Source organism: Bufo bufo, chromosome 11 (assembly GCF_905171765.1).
Source record: "Bufo bufo chromosome 11, aBufBuf1.1, whole genome shotgun sequence".
Classification (NCBI taxonomy): Eukaryota; Metazoa; Chordata; class Amphibia; order Anura; family Bufonidae; genus Bufo; species Bufo bufo.
In genome coordinates, this window is record NC_053399.1 from 1534179 (window position 1) to 1557530 (window position 23352).

General features: G+C 56.3%; 2 protein-coding genes across 2 annotated transcripts in view; one reads left to right on the top strand and one right to left on the bottom strand.

Moving 5' to 3' along the window:
* The window catches only part of AREL1 (apoptosis resistant E3 ubiquitin protein ligase 1), a 23030-nt gene extending 1329 nt beyond the window's left edge, over window positions 1-21701 (bottom strand). The window contains exons 1-16 of the mRNA XM_040412365.1: window positions 21255-21701; window positions 20270-21193; window positions 20055-20219; window positions 19811-19982; window positions 19520-19731; window positions 19368-19445; window positions 19120-19261; window positions 18898-19019; window positions 18749-18824; window positions 7049-7158; window positions 6797-6976; window positions 6598-6723; window positions 3628-3757; window positions 3498-3556; window positions 3283-3372; window positions 2619-2794 (exon numbers count right to left, since the gene is read on the bottom strand). Coding sequence (XP_040268299.1) covers window positions 2619-2794; window positions 3283-3372; window positions 3498-3556; window positions 3628-3757; window positions 6598-6723; window positions 6797-6976; window positions 7049-7158; window positions 18749-18824; window positions 18898-19019; window positions 19120-19261; window positions 19368-19445; window positions 19520-19731; window positions 19811-19982; window positions 20055-20219; window positions 20270-21193; window positions 21255-21701 — 3209 coding nt within the window. The remainder of the gene's footprint in view (window positions 1-2618; window positions 2795-3282; window positions 3373-3497; window positions 3557-3627; window positions 3758-6597; window positions 6724-6796; window positions 6977-7048; window positions 7159-18748; window positions 18825-18897; window positions 19020-19119; window positions 19262-19367; window positions 19446-19519; window positions 19732-19810; window positions 19983-20054; window positions 20220-20269; window positions 21194-21254) is intronic.
* A 350-nt stretch (window positions 21702-22051) lies between these two features.
* Window positions 22052-23352, top strand: part of YLPM1 (YLP motif containing 1) — a 63666-nt gene continuing 62365 nt past the window's right edge. Inside the window, 1 exon segment of the mRNA XM_040412366.1 lies at window positions 22052-23303. Coding sequence (XP_040268300.1) covers window positions 22052-23303 — 1252 coding nt within the window.

Genomic DNA, 23352 nt, shown 5'->3' on the forward strand with positions numbered 1-23352 from the left:
CGGTGACATCATACCGTACACACTACACTGGAGAGCGGTGACATCATACCGTACACACTACACTGGAGAGCGGTGACATCATACCGTACACACTACACTGGAGAGCGGTGACATCATACCGTACACTGGACGGCGGTGACATCATACCGTACACACTACACTGGACGGCGGTGACATCATACCGTCCACACTACACTGGAGAGCGGTGACATCATACCGTCCACACTACACTGGAGAGCGGTGACATCACACCGTACACACTACACTGGAGAGCGGTGACATCACACCGTACACACTACACTGGAGAGCGGTGACATCACACCGTACACACTACGCTGGAGAGCGGCGACATCATACCGTACACACTACGCTGGAGAGCGGTGACATCATACCGTACACACTACGCTGGAGAGCGGCGACATCATACCGTACACACTACGCTGGAGAGCGGTGACATCACACCGTACACACTACACTGGAGAGCGGTGACATCACACCGTACACACTACACTGGAGAGCGGTGACATCATACCGTACACACTACGCTGGAGAGCGGCGACATCATACCGTACACACTACGCTGGAGAGCGGCGACATCATACCGTACACACTACGCTGGAGAGCGGTGACATCACACCGTACACACTACGCTGGAGAGCGGTGACATCACACCGTACACACTACACTGGAGAGCGGTGACATCACACCGTACACACTACACTGGAGAGCGGCGACATCATACCGTACACTGGACGGCGGTGACATCATACCGTCCACACTACACTGGAGAGCGGTGACATCATACCGTACACACTACACTGGAGAGCGGTGACATCATACCGTACACACTACGCTGGAGAGCGGCGACATCATACCGTACACACTACGCTGGAGAGCGGTGACATCATACCGTACACACTACTCTGGACGGCGGTGACATCATACCGTACACACTACACTGGAGAGCGGTGACATCATACCGTACACACTACACTGGAGAGCGGTGACATCACACCGTACACACTACACTGGAGAGCGGTGACATCATACCGTACACACTACGCTGGAGAGCGGCGACATCATACCGTACACACTACGCTGGAGAGCGGCGACATCATACCGTACACACTACACTGGAGAGCGGTGACATCACACCGTACACACTACACTGGAGAGCGGTGACATCACACCGTACACACTACACTGGAGAGCGGTGACATCACACCGTACACACTACACTGGAGAGCGGTGACATCACACCGTACACACTACACTGGAGAGCGGTGACATCACACCGTACACACTACACTGGAGAGCGGTGACATCACACCGTACACACTACACTGGAGAGCGGTGACATCACACCGTACACACTACACTGGAGAGCGGTGACATCACACCGTACACACTACACTGGAGAGCGGTGACATCACACCGTACACACTACACTGGAGAGCGGTGACATCACACCGTACACACTACACTGGAGAGCGGTGACATCACACCGTACACACTACACTGGAGAGCGGTGACATCACACCGTACACACTACACTGGAGAGCGGTGACATCACACCGTACACACTACACTGGAGAGCGGCGACATCATACCGTACACTGGACGGCGGTGACATCATACCGTCCACACTACACTGGAGAGCGGTGACATCATACCGTACACACTACACTGGAGAGCGGTGACATCATACCGTACACACTACGCTGGAGAGCGGCGACATCATACCGTACACACTACGCTGGAGAGCGGTGACATCATACCGTACACACTACACTGGACGGCGGTGACATCATACCGTACACACTACACTGGAGAGCGGTGACATCATACCGTACACACTACACTGGAGAGCGGTGACATCACACCGTACACACTACACTGGAGAGCGGTGACATCATACCGTACACACTACGCTGGAGAGCGGCGACATCATACCGTACACACTACGCTGGAGAGCGGCGACATCATACCGTACACACTACACTGGAGAGCGGTGACATCACACCGTACACACTACACTGGAGAGCGGTGACATCATACCGTACACACTACGCTGGAGAGCGGCGACATCATACCGTACACACTACGCTGGAGAGCGGCGACATCATACCGTACACACTACACTGGAGAGCGGTGACATCACACCGTACACACTACACTGGAGAGCGGTGACATCATACCGTACACACTACACTGGAGAGCAGCCAGGAAGGTGGTGCAGTTTTAGGTTATGTTCACACAGACTCTGCAGAAGAAAAACCCACGAAATGGGACATTACTTGTAGCCGACGTGGCGGGGATTTCACTCTCTTAACTGCAAGGGAAACCGGCAGGATGCGCTACAAACCTGTGAATCCCCTCCATCCGGACTGTGCGGCTCCGAGACCTCCACAGGGACAGGGAAGTAGCACATGGCCACAAGTTAAAGGGGTTTTCCAGGATATGATTTTGGCGGGGCCGGACCACCCCTCTATAGAGAGAAGAGCACGGCCATGCTGCCTCGGAGGAGTCTCACACTGGGGGCCCTGCAGCAGTGAGGCGCAGACTGCGAGACTCCGCATCATCTACAAGCACTAGGGACGTCAGAAAGTGGCACATACCAGGTGTGAGCGGTGGGCAGGGTGCCATGGGCAGGCGCTCCAATGATTTGGAAACTTGGACACAGAGAAGCGAATCCCCCCGGAGGCAGCTGAGAGGAGCCGGTGGAGAACTGCAGCAGACGGGCCAGTTCCTCCTGAGTGAAGCTGTAGACAACGGCCCAGAACCAGCTCATGACCTGCAGAGGAAGCAGAGGGGTCTCCAGTGGGCGTCAGCACCTTCATCTCCTGCCCACATGGTTATAGGTCTAGGATTCACAATCTTGTCAGTGCATCGGTCCACTACTACTCCCATTATGCCATGGACACCTGCACTATAAGGGGGGCAGAGGTTCTGAGCAGGACCTGATTAGCTGGGGTCCGAGACATCACAACCCATGAAGTGAACAGAGCAGTGGTGTCAGAACCCTTCTGTTCTGAGAATAGGTCATAGATATATAAAGAGTGAGGGCAACCCCTTTAAATCTGACAGAGACTGGGGTCAAGGGAGTGCTCGCTCAGTCACAATCTGTGCCAGTGACGGGCCCACCCAGGACCCCTGAGAGACGGAGCCTACAGACTGGAAAACTGCCCAGCTGCTGCTCCAGTGCCAATGGTTGAGGTCTACTGGCAGGGTCCCCCTTTATCATGTACTACCTGCAGGCATGTGCTCCCACGGTGACCTTACCTTCTCCCGAAAATGCCAGGACCCCCCAATGACCACAGCATGAGCCTGGAAGTCCTGCACGGCGATGTGTCCAGTGCCACACATAAGGAGCTGGAGACAAACGGACAAGAGGATTAATCCTCCAAGATCCTGGCTTCTTCCCATATTCCAGAAGGTACCGGCGGTGGAGCGCAGCGCCCGGCAGTGTACGCCTGTGTCAATCATGTGGCTCTTACCTCCAGCTCATTTTCATCAAATATGCCGAGCAGATTATCAGGTACCAGCTCGTTCAGGCCTGAGAGGATAAGAGGAAGCGGTCAGGGCAGGTCACATGATGCCCGTGCACGTCCAATCCCAGCAGCTCACCTTTCAGGAAATGCTCCACCTCTTCTCGCACCTGATTGCACAGACGATGCTGCGCCAGGAGGTTCAGATAATAGACCTTATTGTCATTAGTGACTGGAATGTGAGCGCCCCCGGGGACCAGCTCCACCATCTGCAAGAGAGCCGCAGACGTGACGTCAGGAGTGGCCTGTCTATAACGTACGGGCAGGAGGCGGCACTGTGGTGGCCCGTCTATAATGTACGGGCAGGAGGCGGCACTGTGGTGGTCCGTCTATAACGTACGGGCAGGAGGCGGCACTGTGGTGGTCCGTCTATAACGTACGGGCAGGAGGTGGCAGTGTGATGTCCTGTATATGATGTACAGGCAGGAGGTGGCAGTGTGATGTCCTGTATATGATGTACAGGCAGAAGGCGGCACTGTGGTGGCCCGTCTATAATGTACGGGCAGGAGGTGGCAGTGTGATGTCCTGTATATAACGTACAGGCAGGAGGCGGCACTGTGGTGGCCTGTCTATAACGTACAGGCAGGAGGTGGCAGTGTGATGTCCTGTATATAACGTACAGGCAGGAGGCGGCACTGTGGTGGCCCGTCTATAATGTACGGGCAGGAGGTGGCAGTGTGATGTCCTGTATATAACGTACAGGCAGGAGGCGGCACTGTGGTGGCCTGTCTATAACGTACAGGCAGGAGGTGGCAGTGTGATGTCCTGTATATGATGTACAGGCAGGAGGTGGCAGTGTGATGTCCTGTATATGATGTACAGGCAGGAGGTGGCAGTGTGATGTCCTGTATATAACGTACAGGCAGGAGGTGGCAGTGTGATGTCCTGTATATAATGTACAGGCAGGAGGCGGCAGTGTGATGTCCTGTATATAACGTACAGGCAGGAGGCGGCACTGTGATGTCCTGTATATGACGTACAGGCAGGAGGCGGCACTGTGATGTCCTGTATATAATGTACAGGCAGGAGGCGGCAGTGTGATGTCCTGTATATAACGTACAGGCAGGAGGCGGCACTGTGGTGGCCCGTCTATAATGTACGGGCAGGAGGTGGCAGTGTGATGTCCTGTATATAACGTACAGGCAGGAGGCGGCAGTGTGATGTCCTGTATATAATGTACAGGCAGGAGGTGGCAGTGTGATGTCCTGTATATAATGTACAGGCAGGAGGCGGCAGTGTGATGTCCTGTATATGACATACAGGCAGGAGGTGGCAGTGTGATGTCCTGTATATGACGTACAGGCAGGAGGTGGCAGTGTGATGTCCTGTATATAACGTACAGGCAGGAGGTGGCAGTGTGATGTCCTGTATATAACGTACAGGCAGGAGGTGGCAGTGTGATGTCCTGTATATGATGTACAGGCAGGAGGTGGCAGTGTGATGTCCTGTATATAACGTACAGGCAGGAGGCGGCAGTGTGATGTCCTGTATATAATGTACAGGCAGGAGGTGGCAGTGTGATGTCCTGTATATGACGTACAGGCAGGAGGCGGCACTGTGATGTCCTGTATATAACGTACAGGCAGGAGGTGGCAGTGTGATGTCCTGTATATGACGTACAGGCAGGAGGCGGCACTGTGATGTCCTGTATATAATGTACAGGCAGGAGGCGGCACTGTGGTGGCCTGTCTATAATGTACGGGCAGGAGGTGGCAGTGTGATGTCCTGTATATGATGTACAGGCAGGAGGTGGCAGTGTGATGTCCTGTATATGATGTACAGGCAGGAGGTGGCAGTGTGATGTCCTGTATATGATGTACAGGCAGGAGGTGGCAGTGTGATGGCCTGTCTATAACGTACAGGCAGGAGGCGGCACTGTGGTGGCCTGTCTATAATGTACGGGCAGGAGGTGGCAGTGTGATGTCCTGTATATAACGTACAGGCAGGAGGCGGCAGTGTGATGTCCTGTATATGACGTACAGGCAGGAGGCGGCACTGTGGTGGCCCGTCTATAATGTACGGGCAGGAGGTGGCAGTGTGATGTCCTGTATATAACGTACAGGCAGGAGGCGGCACTGTGGTGGCCTGTCTATAATGTACGGGCAGGAGGTGGCACTGTGATGTCCTGTATATAACGTACAGGCAGGAGGCGGCAGTGTGATGTCCTGTATATGACGTACAGGCAGGAGGCGGCACTGTGGTGGCCCGTCTATAATGTACGGGCAGGAGGTGGCAGTGTGATGTCCTGTATATAACGTACAGGCAGGAGGCGGCAGTGTGATGTCCTGTATATAACGTACAGGCAGGAGGTGGCAGTGTGATGTCCTGTATATAACGTACAGGCAGGAGGTGGCACTGTGATGTCCTGTATATGACGTACAGGCAGGAGGTGGCACTGTGATGTCCTGTATATAATGTACAGGCAGGAGGTGGCAGTGTGATGTCCTGTATATAACGTACAGGCAGGAGGTGGCAGTGTGATGTCCTGTATATAACGTACAGGCAGGAGGTGGCACTGTGATGTCCTGTATATGACGTACAGGCAGGAGGTGGCACTGTGATGTCCTGTATATAATGTACAGGCAGGAGGTGGCAGTGTGATGTCCTGTATATAACGTACAGGCAGGAGGTGGCAGTGTGATGTCCTGTATATAACGTACAGGCAGGAGGCGGCACTGTGATGTCCTGTATATGACGTACAGGCAGGAGGCGGCAGTGTGATGTCCTGTATATGACGTACAGGCAGGAGGCGGCAGTGTGATGTCCTGTATATGACGTACAGGCAGGAGGCGGCAGTGTGATGTCCTGTATATAACGTACAGGCAGGAGGCGGCAGTGTGATGTCCTGTATATAACGTACAGGCAGGAGGCGGCAGTGTGATGTCCTGTATATGACGTACAGGCAGGAGGCGGCACTGTGATGTCCTGTATATGACGTACGGGCAGGAGGCGGCACTGTGGTGGCCTGTCTATAACGTAGGGGCAGGAGGCTGCTACCTTTGCTGTACCCCACGTCTGCAGGAGACACGTGCCCACATTCAGCACTGACCTTCTCCAGGTGACCGCCACGGCCATATTTTTCTTCAGCAAACACCAGGTCAGCATCAGACACATCATGGGTTAAAACGTAGAGGACCTTGGACTGGAAGAAATCAGGGTCGTCGCTCTCGAAATACTGCCAAGAAAACACAGGGTAGTAAGTGTGCAGTCCGGGCCCTGAGGGGTCACTGTCAGCGCCGGGGCCACACCTTATAATGCATGCGGAGTCCGATGATCTGCGCCAGGAAGGATCGGGTGAAGCGCGCCCTCACCAGCTGCTCGTACCCTCCGCCCTGAGACGACTCAAACAGACACTTTCCCACCACCCGGCCGGCAAACTCATACACCTTCATACGCAACCCGGGGGGGCGAAAGGGGTTGGGGTGCACCTAGAAGAAGAGACAGCCGCCGATCACAAGAGAGACCGTCAGCGACATCCGGACATCAGAGAGACTACTCACCAGGCCTTGGCTCGTGTCACTGAACCGTGTGAAGAGTCTGTTAGTGGTGTCAAAGAGACCTTTACAGATGAGCTCAAACCACTCCCGGCGTGGACCGCCCCAGTCCAGAGCTGTCAAAGAGACAGAGAGAGACAGCATGAGAGACCGCCCCAGTCCAGAGCTGTCAAAGAGACCGCATGAGAAACCGCCCCAGTCCAGAGCTGTCAAAGAGACAGAGAGAGACAGCATGAGAGACCGCCCCAGTCCAGAGCTGTCAAAGAGACAGAGAGAGACAGCATGAGAGACCGCCCCAGTCCAGAGCTGTCAAAGAGACCTTTACAGATGAGCTCAAACCACTCCCGGCGTGGACCGCCCCAGTCCAGAGCTGTCAAAGAGACAGAGAGAGACAGCATGAGAGACCGCCCCAGTCCAGAGCTGTCAAAGAGACAGAGAGAGACAGCATGAGAGACCGCCCCAGTCCAGAGCTGTCAAAGAGACAGAGAGAGACAGCATGAGAGACCGCCCCAGTCCAGAGCTGTCAAAGAGACCGCATGAGAAACCGCCCCAGTCCAGAGCTGTCAAAGAGACCTTTACAGATGAGCTCAAACCACTCCCGGCGTGGACCGCCCCAGTCCAGAGCTGTCAAAGAGACAGAGAGAGACAGCATGAGAGACCGCCCCAGTCCAGAGCTGTCAAAGAGACAGAGAGAGACAGCATGAGAGACCGCCCCAGTCCAGAGCTGTCAAAGAGACAGAGAGAGACAGCATGAGAGACCGCCCCAGTCCAGAGCTGTCAAAGAGACAGAGAGAGACAGCATGAGAGACCGCCCCAGTCCAGAGCTGTCAAAGAGACCTTTACAGATGAGCTCAAACCACTCCCGGCGTGGACCGCCCCAGTCCAGAGCTGTCAAAGAGACAGAGAGAGACAGCATGAGAGACCGCCCCAGTCCAGAGCTGTCAAAGAGACCTTTACAGATGAGCTCAAACCACTCCCGGCGTGGACCGCCCCAGTCCAGAGCTGTCAAAGAGACAGAGAGAGACAGCATGAGAGACCGCCCCAGTCCAGAGCTGTCAAAGAGACAGAGAGAGACAGCATGAGAGACCGCCCCAGTCCAGAGCTGTCAAAGAGACAGAGAGAGACAGCATGAGAGACCGCCCCAGTCCAGAGCTGTCAAAGAGACAGAGAGAGACAGCATGAGAGACCGCCCCAGTCCAGAGCTGTCAAAGAGACAGAGAGAGACAGCATGAGAGACCGCCCCAGTCCAGAGCTGTCAAAGAGACCTTTACAGATGAGCTCAAACCACTCCCGGCGTGGACCGCCCCAGTCCAGAGCTGTCAAAGAGACAGAGAGAGACAGCATGAGAGACTGCCCCAGTCCAGAGCTGTCAAAGAGACAGAGAGAGACAGCATGAGAGACCGCCCCAGTCCAGAGCTGTCAAAGAGACAGAGAGAGACAGCATGAGAGACCGCCCCAGTCCAGAGCTGTCAAAGAGACCTTTACAGATGAGCTCAAACCACTCCCGGCGTGGACCGCCCCAGTCCAGAGCTGTCAAAGAGACAGAGAGAGACAGCATGAGAGACTGCCCCAGTCCAGAGCTGTCAAAGAGACAGAGAGAGACAGCATGAGAGACCGCCCCAGTCCAGAGCTGTCAAAGAGACAGAGAGAGACAGCATGAGAGACCGCCCCAGTCCAGAGCTGTCAAAGAGACAGAGAGAGACAGCATGAGAGACCGCCCCAGTCCAGAGCTGTCAAAGAGACAGAGAGAGACAGCATGAGAGACCGCCCCAGTCCAGAGCTGTCAGAGAGACAGAGAGAGACAGCATGAGAGACCGCCCCAGTCCAGAGCTGTCAAAGAGACAGAGAGAGACAGCATGAGAGACCGCCCCAGTGCAGAGCTGTCAAAGAGACAGAGAGAGACAGCATGAGAGACCGCCCCAGTCCAGAGCTGTCAAAGAGACAGAGAGAGACAGCATGAGAGACCGCCCCAGTGCAGAGCTGTCAAAGAGACAGAGAGAGACAGCATGAGAGACCGCCCCAGTCCAGAGCTGTCAAAGAGACAGAGAGAGACAGCATGAGAGACCGCCCCAGTGCAGAGCTGTCAAAGAGACAGAGAGAGACAGCATGAGAGACCGCCCCAGTGCAGAGCTGTCAAAGAGACAGAGAGAGACAGCATGAGAGACCGCCCCAGTCCAGAGCTGTCAAAGAGACAGAGAGAGACAGCATGAGAGACCGCCCCAGTCCAGAGCTGTCAAAGAGACAGAGAGAGACAGCATGAGAGACCGCCCCAGTCCAGAGCTGTCAAAGAGACAGAGAGAGACAGCATGAGAGACCGCCCCAGTGCAGAGCTGTCAAAGAGACAGAGAGAGAGACAGCATGAGAGACCGCCCCAGTCCAGAGCTGTCAAAGAGACAGAGCGAGACAGCATGAGAGACCGCCCCAGTGCAGAGCTGTCAAAGAGACCTTTACAGATGAGCTCAAACCACTCCCGGCGTGGACCGACCCAGTCCAGAGCTGTCAAAGAGACAGAGCGAGACAGCATGAGAGACCGCCCCAGTCCCGAGCTGTCAAAGAGACCGCATGAGAGACCGCCCTAGTCCAGAGCTGTCAAAGAGACAGAGAGAGACAGCATGAGAGACCGCCCCAGTCCAGAGCTGTCAAAGAGACAGAGAGAGACAGCATGAGAGACGGCCCCAGTCCAGAGCTGTCAAAGAGACCGCATGAGAAACCGCCCCAGTCCAGAGCTGTCAAAGAGACCTTTACAGATGAGCTCAAACCACTCCCGGCGTGGACCGCCCCAGTCCAGAGCTGTCAAAGAGACAGAGCGAGACAGCATGAGAGACCGCCCCAGTCCAGAGCTGTCAAAGAGACAGAGAGAGACAGCATGAGAGACCGCCCCAGTGCAGAGCTGTCAAAGAGACAGAGAGAGACAGCATGAGAGACCGCCCCAGTCCAGAGCTGTCAAAGAGACAGAGAGAGACAGCATGAGAGACCGCCCCAGTCCAGAGCTGTCAAAGAGACAGAGAGAGACAGCATGAGAGACCGCCCCAGTCCAGAGCTGTCAAAGAGACAGAGAGAGACAGCATGAGAGACCGCCCCAGTCCAGAGCTGTCAAAGAGACAGAGAGAGACAGCATGAGAGACCGCCCCAGTCCAGAGCTGTCAAAGAGACAGAGAGAGACAGCATGAGAGACCGCCCCAGTCCAGAGCTGTCAAAGAGACCTTTACAGATGAGCTCAAACCACTCCCGGCGTGGACCGCCCCAGTCCAGAGCTGTCAAAGAGACAGAGAGAGACAGCATGAGAGACTGCCCCAGTCCAGAGCTGTCAAAGAGACAGAGAGAGACAGCATGAGAGACCGCCCCAGTCCAGAGCTGTCAAAGAGACAGAGAGAGACAGCATGAGAGACCGCCCCAGTCCAGAGCTGTCAAAGAGACCTTTACAGATGAGCTCAAACCACTCCCGGCGTGGACCGCCCCAGTCCAGAGCTGTCAAAGAGACAGAGAGAGACAGCATGAGAGACTGCCCCAGTCCAGAGCTGTCAAAGAGACAGAGAGAGACAGCATGAGAGACCGCCCCAGTCCAGAGCTGTCAAAGAGACAGAGAGAGACAGCATGAGAGACCGCCCCAGTCCAGAGCTGTCAAAGAGACAGAGAGAGACAGCATGAGAGACCGCCCCAGTCCAGAGCTGTCAAAGAGACAGAGAGAGACAGCATGAGAGACCGCCCCAGTCCAGAGCTGTCAGAGAGACAGAGAGAGACAGCATGAGAGACCGCCCCAGTCCAGAGCTGTCAAAGAGACAGAGAGAGACAGCATGAGAGACCGCCCCAGTGCAGAGCTGTCAAAGAGACAGAGAGAGACAGCATGAGAGACCGCCCCAGTCCAGAGCTGTCAAAGAGACAGAGAGAGACAGCATGAGAGACCGCCCCAGTGCAGAGCTGTCAAAGAGACAGAGAGAGACAGCATGAGAGACCGCCCCAGTCCAGAGCTGTCAAAGAGACAGAGAGAGACAGCATGAGAGACCGCCCCAGTGCAGAGCTGTCAAAGAGACAGAGAGAGACAGCATGAGAGACCGCCCCAGTGCAGAGCTGTCAAAGAGACAGAGAGAGACAGCATGAGAGACCGCCCCAGTCCAGAGCTGTCAAAGAGACAGAGAGAGACAGCATGAGAGACCGCCCCAGTCCAGAGCTGTCAAAGAGACAGAGAGAGACAGCATGAGAGACCGCCCCAGTCCAGAGCTGTCAAAGAGACAGAGAGAGACAGCATGAGAGACCGCCCCAGTGCAGAGCTGTCAAAGAGACAGAGAGAGAGACAGCATGAGAGACCGCCCCAGTCCAGAGCTGTCAAAGAGACAGAGCGAGACAGCATGAGAGACCGCCCCAGTGCAGAGCTGTCAAAGAGACCTTTACAGATGAGCTCAAACCACTCCCGGCGTGGACCGACCCAGTCCAGAGCTGTCAAAGAGACAGAGCGAGACAGCATGAGAGACCGCCCCAGTCCAGAGCTGTCAAAGAGACCGCATGAGAGACCGCCCTAGTCCAGAGCTGTCAAAGAGACAGAGAGAGACAGCATGAGAGACCGCCCCAGTCCAGAGCTGTCAAAGAGACAGAGAGAGACAGCATGAGAGACGGCCCCAGTCCAGAGCTGTCAAAGAGACCGCATGAGAAACCGCCCCAGTCCAGAGCTGTCAAAGAGACCTTTACAGATGAGCTCAAACCACTCCCGGCGTGGACCGCCCCAGTCCAGAGCTGTCAAAGAGACAGAGCGAGACAGCATGAGAGACCGCCCCAGTCCAGAGCTGTCAAAGAGACAGAGAGAGACAGCATGAGAGACCGCCCCAGTCCAGAGCTGTCAAAGAGACAGAGCGAGACAGCATGAGAGACCGCCCCAGTGCAGAGCTGTCAAAGAGACCTTTACAGATGAGCTCAAACCACTCCCGGCGTGGACCGACCCAGTCCAGAGCTGTCAAAGAGACAGAGCGAGACAGCATGAGAGACCGCCCCAGTCCAGAGCTGTCAAAGAGACCTTTACAGATGAGCTCAAACCACTCCCGGCGTGGACCGCCCCAGTCCAGAGCTGTCAAAGAGACAGAGAGAGACAGCATGAGAGACCGCCCCAGTCCAGAGCTGTCAAAGAGACAGAGAGACAGCATGAGAGACCGCCCCAGTCCAGAGCTGTCAAAGAGACAGAGAGAGACAGCATGAGAGACCGCCCCAGTCCAGAGCTGTCAAAGAGACAGCATGAGAGACCTCCCCAGTCCAGAGCTGTCAAAGAGACAGAGAGACAGCATGAGAGACCGCCCCAGTCCAGAGCTGTCAAAGAGACAGAGAGAGACAGCATGAGAGACCGCCCCAGTCCAGAGCTGTCAAAGAGACAGAGAGAGACAGCATGAGAGACCGCCCCAGTCCAGAGCTGTCAAAGAGACAGAGAGAGACAGCATGAGAGACCGCCCCAGTCCAGAGCTGTCAAAGAGACAGAGAGAGACAGCATGAGAGACCGCCCCAGTCCAGAGCTGTCAAAGAGACAGAGAGAGACAGCATGAGAGACCGCCCCAGTCCAGAGCTGTCAAAGAGACCTTTACAGATGAGCTCAAACCACTCCCGGCGTGGACCGCCCCAGTCCAGAGCTGTCAAAGAGACAGAGAGAGACAGCATGAGAGACTGCCCCAGTCCAGAGCTGTCAAAGAGACAGAGAGAGAGACAGCATGAGAGACCGCCCCAGTGCAGAGCTGTCAAAGAGACAGAGAGAGACAGCATGAGAGACCGCCCCAGTCCAGAGCTGTCAAAGAGACAGAGAGAGACAGCATGAGAGACCGCCCCAGTCCAGAGCTGTCAAAGAGACAGAGAGAGACAGCATGAGAGACCGCCAGAGTCCAGAGCTGTCAAAGAGACAGAGAGAGACAGCATGAGAGACCGCCCCAGTCCAGAGCTGTCAAAGAGACAGAGAGAGACAGCATGAGAGACCGCCCCAGTCCAGAGCTGTCAAAGAGACCTTTACAGATGAGCTCAAACCACTCCCGGCGTGGACCGCCCCAGTCCAGAGCTGTCAAAGAGACAGAGAGAGACAGCATGAGAGACTGCCCCAGTCCAGAGCTGTCAAAGAGACAGAGAGAGAGACAGCATGAGAGACCGCCCCAGTCCAGAGCTGTCAAAGAGACAGAGAGAGACAGCATGAGAGACCGCCCCAGTCCAGAGCTGTCAAAGAGACAGAGAGACAGCATGAGAGACCGCCCCAGTCCAGAGCTGTCAAAGAGACCTTTACAGATGAGCTCAAACCACTCCCGGCGTGGACCGCCCCAGTCCAGAGCTGTCAAAGAGACAGAGAGAGACAGCATGAGAGACCGCCCCAGTCCAGAGCTGTCAAAGAGACAGAGAGAGACAGCATGAGAGACCGCCCCAGTCCAGAGCTGTCAAAGAGACCTTTACAGATGAGCTCAAACCACTCCCGGCGTGGACCGCCCCAGTCCAGAGCTGTCAAAGAGACAGAGAGAGACAGCATGAGAGACTGCCCCAGTCCAGAGCTGTCAAAGAGACAGAGAGAGACAGCATGAGAGACCGCCCCAGTCCAGAGCTGTCAAAGAGACAGAGAGAGACAGCATGAGAGACCGCCCCAGTCCAGAGCTGTCAAAGAGACAGAGAGAGACAGCATGAGAGACCGCCCCAGTCCAGAGCTGTCAAAGAGACAGAGAGAGACAGCATGAGAGACCGCCCCAGTCCAGAGCTGTCAAAGAGACCTTTACAGATGAGCTCAAACCACTCCCGGCGTGGACCGCCCCAGTCCAGAGCTGTCAAAGAGACAGAGAGAGACAGCATGAGAGACTGCCCCAGTCCAGAGCTGTCAAAGAGACAGAGAGAGACAGCATGAGAGACCGCCCCAGTCCAGAGCTGTCAAAGAGACAGAGAGAGACAGCATGAGAGACCGCCCCAGTCCAGAGCTGTCAAAGAGACAGAGAGAGACAGCATGAGAGACCGCCCCAGTCCAGAGCTGTCAAAGAGACAGAGAGAGACAGCATGAGAGACCGCCCCAGTCCAGAGCTGTCAAAGAGACCTTTACAGATGAGCTCAAACCACTCCCGGCGTGGACCGCCCCAGTCCAGAGCTGTCAAAGAGACAGAGAGAGACAGCATGAGAGACCGCCCCAGTCCAGAGCTGTCAAAGAGACAGAGAGAGACAGCATGAGAGACCGCCCCAGTCCAGAGCTGTCAAAGAGACCTTTACAGATGAGCTCAAACCACTCCCGGCGCGGACCGCCCCAGTCCAGAGCTGTCAAAGAGAGAGAGAGAGACAGCATGAGGGCAGAGAGTGACCGCCCCAGTTCAGAGCTGTCAAAGAGAGAGAGAGAGACAGCATGAGAGCAGAGAGAGAGAGAGAGACAGAAGGAGAGCAGAGAGAGAGAGAGAGACAGAAGGAGAGCAGAGAGAGAGAGAGAGACAGAAGGAGAGCAGAGAGAAAGAGAGAGACAGAAGGAGAGCAGAGAGAAAGAGAGAGACAGAAGGAGAGCAGAGAGAAAGAGAGAGACAGAAGGAGAGCAGAGAGAAAGAGAGAGACAGAAGGAGAGCAGAGAGAGAGAGAGAGAGAGAGAGAGAGACAGAAGGAGAGCAGAGAGAGAGAGAGAGAGAGAGAGAGAGACAGAAGGAGAGCAGAGAGAGAGAGAGAGAGAGAGAGAGAAGGAGAGCAGAGAGAGAGAGAGAGAGAGAGAGAGAGAGAGAGAGAGACAGAAGGAGAGCAGAGAGAGAGAGAGAGAGAGACAGAAGGAGAGCAGAGAGAGAGAGAGAGAGAGACAGAAGGAGAGCAGAGAGAGAGAGAGAGAGAGAGAGACAGAAGGAGAGCAGAGAAAGAGAGAGAGAGAGAGACAGAAGGAGAGCAGAGAAAGAGAGAGACAGCATGAGAGCAGAGAAAGAGAGAGACAGCATGAGAGCAGAGAGAGAGAGACAGCATGAGAGCAGAGAGAGAGAGACAGCATGAGAGCAGAGAGAGAGAGACAGCATGAGAGCAGAGAGAGAGAGAGAGAGACAGCATGAGAGCAGAGAGAGAGAGAGAGACAGCATGAGAGCAGAGAGAGAGAGAGAGAGAGAGACAGCATGAGAGCAGAGAGAGACAGCATGAGAGCAGAGAGACAGCATGAGAGCAGAGAGAGACAGCATGAGAGCAGAGAGAGACAGCATGAGAGCAGAGAGAGACAGCATGAGAGCAGAGAGAGACAGCATGAGAGCAGAGAGAGACAGCATGAGAGCAGAGAGAGACAGCATGAGAGCAGAGAGAGAGAGAGACAGCATGAGAGCAGAGAGAGAGAGAGACAGCATGAGAGCAGAGAGAGACAGCATGAGAGAGAGAGAGACAGCATGAGAGCAGAGAGAGAGAGAGACAGCATGAGAGCAGAGAGAGAGAGAGACAGCATGAGAGCAGAGAGAGAGACAGCATGAGAGCAGAGAGAGACAGCATGAGAGCAGAGAGAGAGAGAGACAGCATGAGAGCAGAGAGAGACAGCATGAGAGCAGAGAGAGAGAGAGACAGCATGAGAGCAGAGAGAGAGAGAGACAGCATGAGAGCAGAGAGAGACAGCATGAGAGCAGAGAGAGACAGCATGAGAGCAGAGAGACAGCATGAGACTAGAGAGAGAGAGAGACAGCATGAGAGCAGAGAGAGAGAGACAGCATGAGAGCAGAGAGAGAGAGACAGCATGAGAGCAGAGAGAGAGAGAGAGACAGCATGAGAGCAGAGAGAGAGAGACAGCATGAGAGCAGAGAGAGAGAGACAGCATGAGAGCAGAGAGAGAGAGACAGCATGAGAGCAGAGAGAGAGAGAGAGACAGCATGAGAGCAGAGAGAGAGAGAGAGACAGCATGAGAGCAGAGAGAGAGAGAGAGACAGCATGAGAGCAGAGAGAGAGAGAGAGAGAGAGAGACAGCATGAGAGCAGAGAGAGAGAGAGAGACAGCATGAGAGCAGAGAGAGAGACAGCATGAGAGCAGAGAGAGAGACAGCATGAGAGCAGAGAGAGAGACAGCATGAGAGCAGAGAGAGAGAGAGACAGCATGAGAGCAGAGAGAGAGAGAGAGACAGCATGAGAGCAGAGAGAGAGAGAGAGACAGCATGAGAGCAGAGAGAGACAGCATGAGAGCAGAGAGAGAGCATGAGAGCAGAGAGAGAGAGACAGCATGAGAGCAGAGAGAGAGAGACAGCATGAGAGCAGAGAGAGACAGCATGAGAGCAGAGAGAGACAGCATGAGAGCAGAGAGAGAGAGAGACAGCATGAGAGCAGAGAGAGAGAGACAGCATGAGAGCAGAGAGAGAGAGACAGCATGAGAGCAGAGAGAGAGAGAGACAGCAAGAGAGCAGAGAGAGAGAGAGAGAGACAGCATGAGAGCAGAGAGAGACAGCATGAGAGCAGAGAGAGACAGCATGAGACTAGAGAGAGACAGCATGAGACTAGAGAGAGAGAGAGACAGCATGAGAGCAGAGAGAGAGAGAGACAGCATGGGAGCAGAGAGAGAGAGAGACAGCATGAGAGCAGAGAGAGAGAGAGACAGCATGAGAGCAGAGAGAGAGAGAGAGACAGCATGAGAGCAGAGAGAGACAGCATGAGACTAGAGAGAGAGAGAGACAGCATGAGACTAGAGAGAGAGAGAGACAGCATGAGAGCAGAGAGAGAGACAGCATGAGAGCAGAGAGAGAGAGACAGCATGAGAGCAGAGAGAGAGACAGCATGAGAGCAGAGAGAGAGAGAGAGAGAGAGACCATGAGAGCAGAGAGAGAGAGAGAGAGACAGCATGAGAGCAGAGAGAGACAGCATGAGAGCAGAGAGAGAGAGAGACAGCATGAGACTAGAGAGAGAGAGAGACAGCATGAGAGCAGAGAGAGAGACAGCATGAGAGCAGAGAGAGAGAGACAGCATGAGAGCAGAGAGAGAGAGACAGCATGAGAGCAGAGAGAGAGAGACAGCATGAGAGCAGAGAGAGAGAGAGACAGCATGAGAGCAGAGAGAGAGAGAGAGACAGCATGAGAGCAGAGAGAGACAGCATGAGAGCAGAGAGAGAGAGAGCATGAGAGCAGAGAGAGAGAGACAGAGCATGAGAGCAGAGAGAGAGAGACAGCATGAGAGCAGAGAGAGAGAGACAGCATGAGAGCAGAGAGAGAGAGACAGCATGAGAGCAGAGAGAGACAGCATGAGAGCAGAGAGAGAGAGACAGCATGAGAGCAGAGAGAGAGAGACAGCATGAGAGCAGAGAGAGAGAGAGACAGCATGAGAGCAGAGAGAGACAGCATGAGAGCAGAGAGAGACAGCATGAGAGCAGAGAGAGACAGCATGAGAGCAGAGAGAGACAGCATGAGAGCAGAGAGAGACAGCATGAGACTAGAGAGAGAGAGAGAGACAGCATGAGACTAGAGAGAGAGAGACAGCATGAGAGCAGAGAGAGAGACAGCATGAGAGCAGAGAGAGAGAGAGACAGCATGGGAGCAGAGAGAGAGAGAGACAGCATGGGAGCAGAGAGAGAGAGAGACAGCATGAGAGCAGAGAGAGAGAGAGACAGCATGAGAGCAGAGAGAGAGAGAGAGACAGCATGAGAGCAGAGAGAGAGAGAGAGACAGCATGAGAGCAGAGAGAGACAGCATGAGAGCAGAGAGAGAGAGAGAGACAGCATGAGAGCAGAGAGAGAGAGACAGCATGAGAGCAGAGAGAGAGAGAGACAGCATGAGACTAGAGAGAGAGAGAGACAGCATGAGAGCAGAGAGAGAGACAGCATGAGAGCAGAGAGAGAGAGACAGCATGAGAGCAGAGAGAGAGAGAGACAGCATGAGAGCAGAGAGAGAGAGAGACAGCATGAGAGCAGAGAGAGAGAGAGAGACAGCATGAGAGCAGAGAGAGAGAGAGAGCATGAGAGCAGAGAGAGAGAGAGAGACAGCATGAGAGCAGAGAGAGAGAGAGAGACAGCATGAGAGCAGAGAGAGAGAGAGACAGCATGAGAGCAGAGAGAGAGAGAGACAGCATGAGAGCAGAGAGAGACAGCATGAGAGCAGAGAGAGAGAGCATGAGAGCAGAGAGAGACAGCATGAGAGCAGAGAGAGAGAGAGAGAGCATGAGAGCAGAGAGAGAGAGAGACAGCATGAGAGCAGAGAGAGAGAGACAGCATGAGAGCAGAGAGAGAGAGACAGCATGAGAGCAGAGAGAGAGAGACAGCATGAGAGCAGAGAGAGACAGCATGAGAGCAGAGAGAGACAGCATGAGAGCAGAGAGAGAGAGACAGCATGAGAGCAGAGAGAGAGAGACAGCATGAGAGCAGAGAGAGAGACAGCATGAGAGCAGAGAGAGAGACAGCATGAGAGCAGAGAGAGAGACAGCATGAGAGCAGAGAGAGAGACAGCATGAGAGCAGAGAGAGAGACAGCATGAGAGCAGAGAGAGAGACAGCATGAGAGCAGAGAGAGAGACAGCATGAGAGCAGAGAGAGAGAGACAGCATGAGAGCAGAGAGAGAGAGAGACAGCAAGAGAGCAGAGAGACAGCAAGAGAGCAGAGAGAGAGAGAGACAGCATGAGAGCAAAGAGAGACAGCATGAGAGCAGAGAGAGACAGCATGAGACTAGAGAGAGAGAGAGACAGCATGAGAGCAGAGAGAGAGAGAGACAGCATGAGACTAGAGAGAGAGAGAGAGACAGCATGAGAGCAGAGAGAGAGACAGCATGAGAGCCGAGAGAGCGCCCCAGTCCAGAGCGCTTTGGAGCGCACTCACCCTCCTCATCCTGAAAAATGACTTCGAAGCTCTTGCTCCAGTCGGAGGCAGAGAAGTTCCTTGTTGCCCGGAGAGACTGTAAGAGAAGAGCGGATGAGTGAGCGCACAGGCGGGTGCAGCCGCGGCGGCGGAGCAGGACTACTACTCACACTCTCCAGCAGCGAGGGGCGGCTGACCCTCAGGGTGATTTTGCTGCGGTTCTTCTTGCAGTGAATTAGCTTTAGCTCCTTCTGGAAGAAAGCGACCTTGTCCTGGAAGGTCTCCGATCCCCCTGAGACACAGAGGAAAGGGCTAGAAGCAAGGCCTGGTGGGCGCCACCCGTGTACCCCCCCCCCCCCCCCCCCCCCCGGTGCCATCCACGGCTGTATTACCAATGTTCAGGTGCAGGAAACGGGTGAATGTGGCAGCCATGATGTTCCGCTCCTTGCAGCTGATCTCTATGGGGGGCTGCAGCCCATCATCGACTTGTAAGGAAAGAAGCCCGTGAAGGGGGTCAGGAGGCAGGTAGAGGAACTGAAAAAAGGTCAGAGAGCGGGTGAAACAAGGCGTATAGCGTTAGGACCCGCCTTCTGCCGCCTCACCTTAAATTACCAGCAACAGTAGGAAAAGCGCAACCCACCTTGGTGCCAGGACACACCCGAAAAGTGTAGAGCCGCCAGGGAATGATCCTCAAGTAAAACTCTTTAACAGACAGTTGCTGCAGCAGAAATAAGAGGGGGATGAGGAGAGTCGCGGACAGACGGCGCCAACGCTGCTCCCGCACACACCCACCTTGGGGGAGATGTAGAAGTACACCTTCTTTGGCTTCTTCATCCGCTCGGGGACACTGAACAAGGGGGTGCTGTCCCCTTTCTGTGAGGGGGCCGAGGGGCTCTGCTGCCCAGAAACATTAGGTGGACTAGAAGGCGGATATAGATAGCCCTCAAAGAAAATGCCCACGCCAGAATGCGCCACGTTACTGTCCACCACCGCCTTCTCTGCATCTAGGACACAAGAGACAGCAGAGAGTGAGTCCAGGAGGGCTGGAGCCCGGAGGAGCCACGTCCAGGGGGTGAGCCTCACCGCTCAGCACGATCACGCTGAAGTGGCCATTGCTGACTGGAAGTCCCTGGTAGCGCAGAGTCGCCTGGAAACACCCCGTCTGGAGCAGAGTCAGATGCATCAGGACCCGGTTTTGTTTCCCGTGGCACAGCGTTGTCTGGCAGCAGCCATCAGCCATGCCCACCACACCAAGCTAGGAGAGAAGAGCCACCGTTATTTGTATGGAGGGGAGGTGTGATGGTGGGGGCAAGGAGTGGGCACTCACCTCACTGAGGCTCAGAGCATAGCTCTCCAGGTCCGTCACACTCTCACTGGCTGCATTCCCATACTGGTCACGTGGGGCAATCTGTAGGGTGTGCTGCTCCCCGCAGGTCACAACCAGGGTGGAGAAGTGGCAAACAATCTGCGTCTTAGCTGGAACAACCACACCTGCAAGAAAGCGGCAGTGCCGTCACTCTCCTGCACCGCAAGACTCCGCACCCGAGGCCCCGCAGCCAAGAAAGCGACAGTGCCGTCACTCTCCTGCACCGCAAGACTCCGCACCCGAGGCCCCGCAGCCAAGAAAGCGACAGTGCCGTCACTCTCCTGCACCACATGACTCCGCACCCGAGGCCCCGCAGCCAAAAAAGCGTCAATGCCGTCACTCTCCTGCACCGCAAGACTCCGCTCCCGAGGCCCCGCAGCCAAAAAAGCGTCAATGCCGTCACTCTCCTGCACCGCAAGACTCCGCTCCCGAGGCCCCGCAGCCAAGAAAGCGACAGTGCCGTCACTCTCCTGCACCGCATGCCTCCGCTCCCGAGGCCCCGCAGCCAAGAAAGCGACAGTGCCGTCACTCTCCTGCACCGCATGCCTCCGCTCCCGAGGCCCTGCAGCCAAGAAAGCGACAGTGCCGTCACTCTCCTGCACCGCATGCCTCCGCTCCCGAGGCCCCGCAGCCAAAAAAGCGTCAATGCCGTCACTCTCCTGCACCGCAAGACTCCGCTCCCGAGGCCCCGCAGCCAAGAAAGCGACAGTGCCGTCACTCTCCTGCACCGCAAGACTCCGCTCCCGAGGCCCCGCAGCCAAGAAAGCGACAGTGCCGTCACTCTCCTGCACCACATGACTCCGCACCCGAGGCCCCGCAGCCAAGAAAGCGGCAGTGCCGTCACTCTCCTGCACCACATGACTCCGCACCCGAGGCCCCGCAGCCAAGAAAGCGGCAGTGCCGTCACTCTCCTGCACCACATGACTCCGCTCCCGAGGCCCCGCAGCCAAGAAAGCGACAGTGCCGTCACTCTCCTGCACCACAAGACTCCGCACCCGAGGCCCCGCAGCCAAAAAAGCGACAGTGCCGTCACTCTCCTGCACCACAAGACTCCGCACCCGAGGCCCCGCAGCCAAGAAAGCGACAGTGCCGTCACTCTCCTGCACCACATGACTCCGCACCCGAGGCCAAGAAAGCGGCAGTGCCGTCACTCTCCTGCACCGCAAGACTCCGCTCCCGAGGCCCCGCAGCCAAAAAAGCGTCAATGCCGTCACTCTCCTGCACCGCAAGACTCCGCTCCCGAGGCCCCGCAGCCAAAAAAGCGTCAATGCCGTCACTCTCCTGCACCGCAAGACTCCGCTCCCGAGGCCCCGCAGCCAAGAAAGCGACAGTGCCGTCACTCTCCTGCACCGCAAGACTCCGCTCCCGAGGCCCCGCAGCCAAGAAAGCGACAGTGCCGTCACTCTCCTGCACCACATGACTCCGCACCCGAGGCCCCGCAGCCAAGAAAGCGACAGTGCCGTCACTCTCCTGCACCACATGACTCCGCACCCGAGGCCCCGCAGCCAAGAAAGCGACAGTGCCGTCACTCTCCTGCACCACATGACTCCGCACCCGAGGCCCCGCAGCCAAGAAAGCGACAGTTGCCGTCACTCTCCTGCACCACATGCCTCCGCACCCGAGGCCCCGCAGCCAAGAAAGCGACAGTGCCGTCACTCTCCTGCACCACATGCCTCCGCACCCGAGGGCCCCGCAGCCAAGAAAGCGACAGTGCCGTCACTCTCCTGCACCACATGACTCCGCACCCGAGGCCCCCGCAGCCAAGAAAGCGACAGTGCCGTCACTCTCCTGCACCACATGACTCCGCACCCGAGTGCCAAGAAAGCGGCAGTGCCGTCACTCTCCTGCACCGCAAGACTCCGCTCCCGAGGCCCCGCAGCCAAAAAAGCGTCAATGCCGTCACTCTCCTGCACCGCAAGACTCCGCTCCCGAGGTCCCCCGCAGCCAAAAAAGCGTCAATGCCGTCACTCTCCTGCACCGCAAGACTCCGCTCCCGAGGCCCCGCAGCCAAGAAAGCGACAGTGCCGTCACTCTCCTGCACCACAAGACTCCGCACCCGAGGCCCCCGCAGCCAAGAAAGCGACAGTGCCGTCACTCTCCTGCACCACATGACTCCGCACCCGAGGCCCCGCAGCCAAGAAAGCGACAGTGCCGTCACTCTCCTGCACCACATGACTCCGCACCCGAGGCCCCGCAGCCAAGAAAGCGACAGTGCCGTCACTCTCCTGCACCACATGCCTCCGCACCCGAGGCCCCGCAGCCAAGAAAGCGACAGTGCCGTCACTCTCCTGCACCACATGACTCCGCACCCGAGGCCCCGCAGCCAAGAAAGCGACAGTGCCGTCACTCTCCTGCACCACATGCCTCCGCACACCGAGGCCCCCGCAGCCAAGAAAGCGACAGTGCCGTCACTCTCCTGCACCACATGCCTCCGCACCCGAGGCCCCGCAGCCAAGAAAGCGACAGTGCCGTCACTCTCCTGCACCACATGCCTCCGCTCCCGAGGCCCCGCAGCCAAGAAAGCGACAGTGCCGTCACTCTCCTGCACCACATGCCTCCGCCCGAGGCCCGCAGCCAAGAAAGCGACAGTGCCGTCACTCTCCTGCACCACATGCCTCCGCACCCGAGGCCCCGCAGCCAAGAAAGCGACAGTGCCGTCACTCTCCTGCACCACAGCCTCCGCACCCGAGGCCCTGCAGCCAAGAAAGCGACAGTGCCGTCACTCTCCTGCACCACATGACTCCGCACCCGAGGCCCGCAGCCAAGAAAGCGACAGTGCCGTCACTCTCCTGCACCACAGACTCCGCTCCCGAGGCCCCGCAGCCAAGAAAGCGACAGTGCCGTCACTCTCCTGCACCACAAGCCTCCGCTCCCGAGGCCCCGCAGCCAAGAAAGCGACAGTGCCGTCACTCTCCTGCACCACATGCCTCCGCACCCGAGGCCCCGCAGCCAAGAAAGCGCAGTGCCGTCACTCTCCTGCACCACATGCCTCCGCACCGACCCGCAGCCAAGAAAGCGACAGTGCCGTCACTCTCCTGCACCACATGCCTCCGCTCCCGAGGCCCCGCAGCCAAGAAAGCGACAGTGCCGTCACTCTCCTGCACCACAAGCCTCCGCACCCGAGGCCCCGCAGCCAAGAAAGCGACAGTGCCGTCACTCTCCTGCACCACATGCCTCCGCACCCGAGGCCCCGCAGCCAAGAAAGCGACAGTGCCGTCACTCTCCTGCACCACAAGACTCCGCACCCGAGGCCCCGCAG